General features: G+C 46.8%; 1 protein-coding gene across 1 annotated transcript; it reads right to left on the bottom strand.

The window, feature by feature from the left end:
* Window positions 1-1,020: 1,020 nt before the first annotated feature.
* Window positions 1,021-2,461, bottom strand: LOC124671197. The gene has a single exon (XM_047207606.1). The coding sequence runs from the start codon at window positions 2,459-2,461 to the stop codon at window positions 1,262-1,264; it is 1,200 nt and encodes a 399-aa protein (XP_047063562.1). The 3' UTR covers window positions 1,021-1,261.
* Between the last annotated feature and the right edge of the window lie 293 nt (window positions 2,462-2,754).

Below are 2,754 nucleotides of genomic sequence, written 5' to 3'. Positions count from 1 at the left end.
ATTCCCCTCCCATTCTCTGTCAAGTATTTTGGATCAATATCATGTACAGTACACAATCTCCAATCCATGGTATATTTTCCATCGTAATTAGCTATGATCCACGATCAAATTTTGTACAGCAAAGTTTGTCCTCATCTGTTTAATATATTAACTGGCCGCTCCCTCTAGATGGCTGCTACCAATTTTAGTATATAAACTGGCTGCTGCCTGTAGATGGCTGATCAATCTCATGTACACAATCTCCCTTTTTTTTATTTTTGTTGCATGTAGATGGCTGCTGCCAATTTTCTTTTTGTGTACTGTTCTATGTTGAAGTGTTGAACAGAGCATGGTGTTTTGTGTTGAACTAGCTAGTGCTAATTTTTGCAATACATGATGCCGCGAATTTTATTTTGTAGATGGCTGCTGCTGGTGCTGCTCAAGTGGAAAGTTCCCAAGCCCTTAAGAGGAATTCAGATGATATGAGATGGAAATTTGCAATGTTGTTTGATCCAGATGATTTGCAAAGATAATGAAGATGAGGAGGACATGATGCTGCCTTGAGTCTTGGAGATTTAACAATCCTACTCCTATCTATTTTCTTTTGGTTGTGTGAACTTTATTTGTGGACCATGTTATTTACCTTGTTATTTAATATGGGCTGATGTGATGTATTGCACAATAGATGCTGATATGTAAAACGTGGTGCTGCCCTATGTTTCATTGTTGTGTGCGTTCGGCCACACATTTTGCATATGTGGCTGCCTAGGTTCTGGTCTAGCAATGATTTACATGTCAAGTTCATTTCAAGAATTCAAGATATTCTAGTGTCAAACATTGCCTGTGTTCTTTTACAATTTTTACTCATTCAATAGAGCATGTTTTAGTGCTCAAAATTTGCATTTTTTAAAATCATGCCGATTAATAGTCGACCGATTAAATCAGTTAATAGGCCGATTTCCGATTAATCCCTTAACTCAAGCCGACCGAGCAGTTAACGATTACCGATTTCTTGAACATTGGTATTACTATGTATTTATCTTGTGGAAAAACTGCACAACAGCTATGAACATAAACTACCATTATACAATTTGTGCATATGTGAATAGGCTGGTGATCATTGTTTTACTGCATTTGCATGGATATTTATGTAATAAACTGATAAAGACAGTTTGCTAGCTCTGACTTGGACAACAAAAAATACAGAGTTGAAGCTAACAGTAGACCAACTGCAGCCCACCATGTGGCTAAATAGCACTAAAAAAGTTAAAGATTTATATTTCTATACAATAATCATTACATAAAACGTGATATCTGAAGGCATTCCATTACCTGAAGTGTAGACACTTTCAAATGGATGAAAATTGGAAGCTAATATGCTTTCGCTTAGTTTCTTGAACTGCAACGACTCAAGATGGAGCATATACTGGATGCCACATGTCTGCAGGAACAACACATTATTTTCCTCAGCGAAACCTAGTATTCTTACTGATACTTGTTGTGACTCTAGGGAAAGCAGCTTGTCCAGTTCAATAGTTCTTCCGAGTGCCCATGAAGCAACACCATCACAACCAGTCTTCCTCTTCCACAATTGAATGGTGCTGTCTTTCGAAAAGAGTAAACCGAGGCTACCACCCTCTGCCCTCATATTCAAGAAGTGGAAATTTTCAAGCATATGCAGTGGCACCCGTATCACAGCTAGGCTTTGCTTCTCCAAATCAAACTCAAGAATTCCTTGAAAGTTCCCAACAAGCACCCAGTAAAGGAAATTCCCAGCAAGCACAGCGGGCTTGCCAGTAAAAACCAAGGTGGGTACATTAGCAAAGTCTTCAACCGTGGGTTGATCACTCCTAGGAACCCCTAAGGGAAGCGGTGTTGAAATGAGATCACCCCATAAGCGGGTCTCTGACGAGTAGACGCAGGCGAGCGCTCGTCTGCGTTGCTTGTCCTGGTTGTCTGCCACTGTCAAGACCACCTGGAAGTGGGCGCCTCCGCCGCGAGCGCGAAGCACCGCCCCGGTGATTATCATATTCCCTGAATGTGTCGCGATCCCCGGTGGAATGGCGAGTCGGTGCTGGTCACCGGTGACAGGGTCCCACACCAGCATCTGTCTGGGCGTGAAGTTGACGATGAGCACGAGGCCATGGCGGCATCCGAGGGACATGAAGCGGTCGCCGTCGCCGCGATGCAAGGAGAAGCGCCCGGGCGGGACACGGTCCGGATCTTCTAGGGTAGGCACGAAGGTGAGTTCGTACCTGCGGAAGAACCCGAGGAGCGGAGGGATGCGGCGGTGGTGGCGGCGGAAGCGGCGGAAGAAGCCGGGGTCGGAGGCGAGGCCGTGCCAGCGCTTGCAGACGAGGGATGCGCGGGGGAGGGAGGAGGGCCGCGGCGGGAGGCGGAGGAGGATCTCGGAGAGGAGGTCGTCGTCTTCCAGCGGCGTCTTCACCGCCGGCGAGCGGCGGCGGCATCGGGGGCTGCTCATCTCGCCCTACTCGCTGATTATCTGGGAGACGGACGGGATGTGGTGGATTCGAGTCGATCTAATGCCTAGAGAACAGAACGCGCGCCGGTGAGCTTGGGAGGCGGCGGCGGCGGCCGGCGGAGGGTGGCCGTCATCTCGCCCTGCAAGACGATGCGGGATGTGAGTGAAGTGAAGTGCGGGCCGTAAAAGTGCTACTAGTGTAGACGTGGAGGGCCCAAAACAGGTCTGGATAGGAAACACTCGGAAACATATACACATACACACCTCTATAAATGCATGCACATCTTACCTAT

The sequence above is a fragment of the Lolium rigidum genome, chromosome 7 (assembly GCF_022539505.1).
Source record: "Lolium rigidum isolate FL_2022 chromosome 7, APGP_CSIRO_Lrig_0.1, whole genome shotgun sequence".
NCBI classification, from domain to species: Eukaryota; Viridiplantae; Streptophyta; class Magnoliopsida; order Poales; family Poaceae; genus Lolium; species Lolium rigidum.
The sequence above is the reverse complement of the archived record's forward strand: the minus strand, read 5'-3'. Positions and strand labels throughout refer to the sequence as shown.

Coding starts and splice junctions, on each gene's coding strand:
- LOC124671197 (XM_047207606.1), bottom strand. CDS start 2,461: ATGAGCAGCCCCCGATGCCGCCGCCGCTCGCCGGCGGTGAAGACGCCG.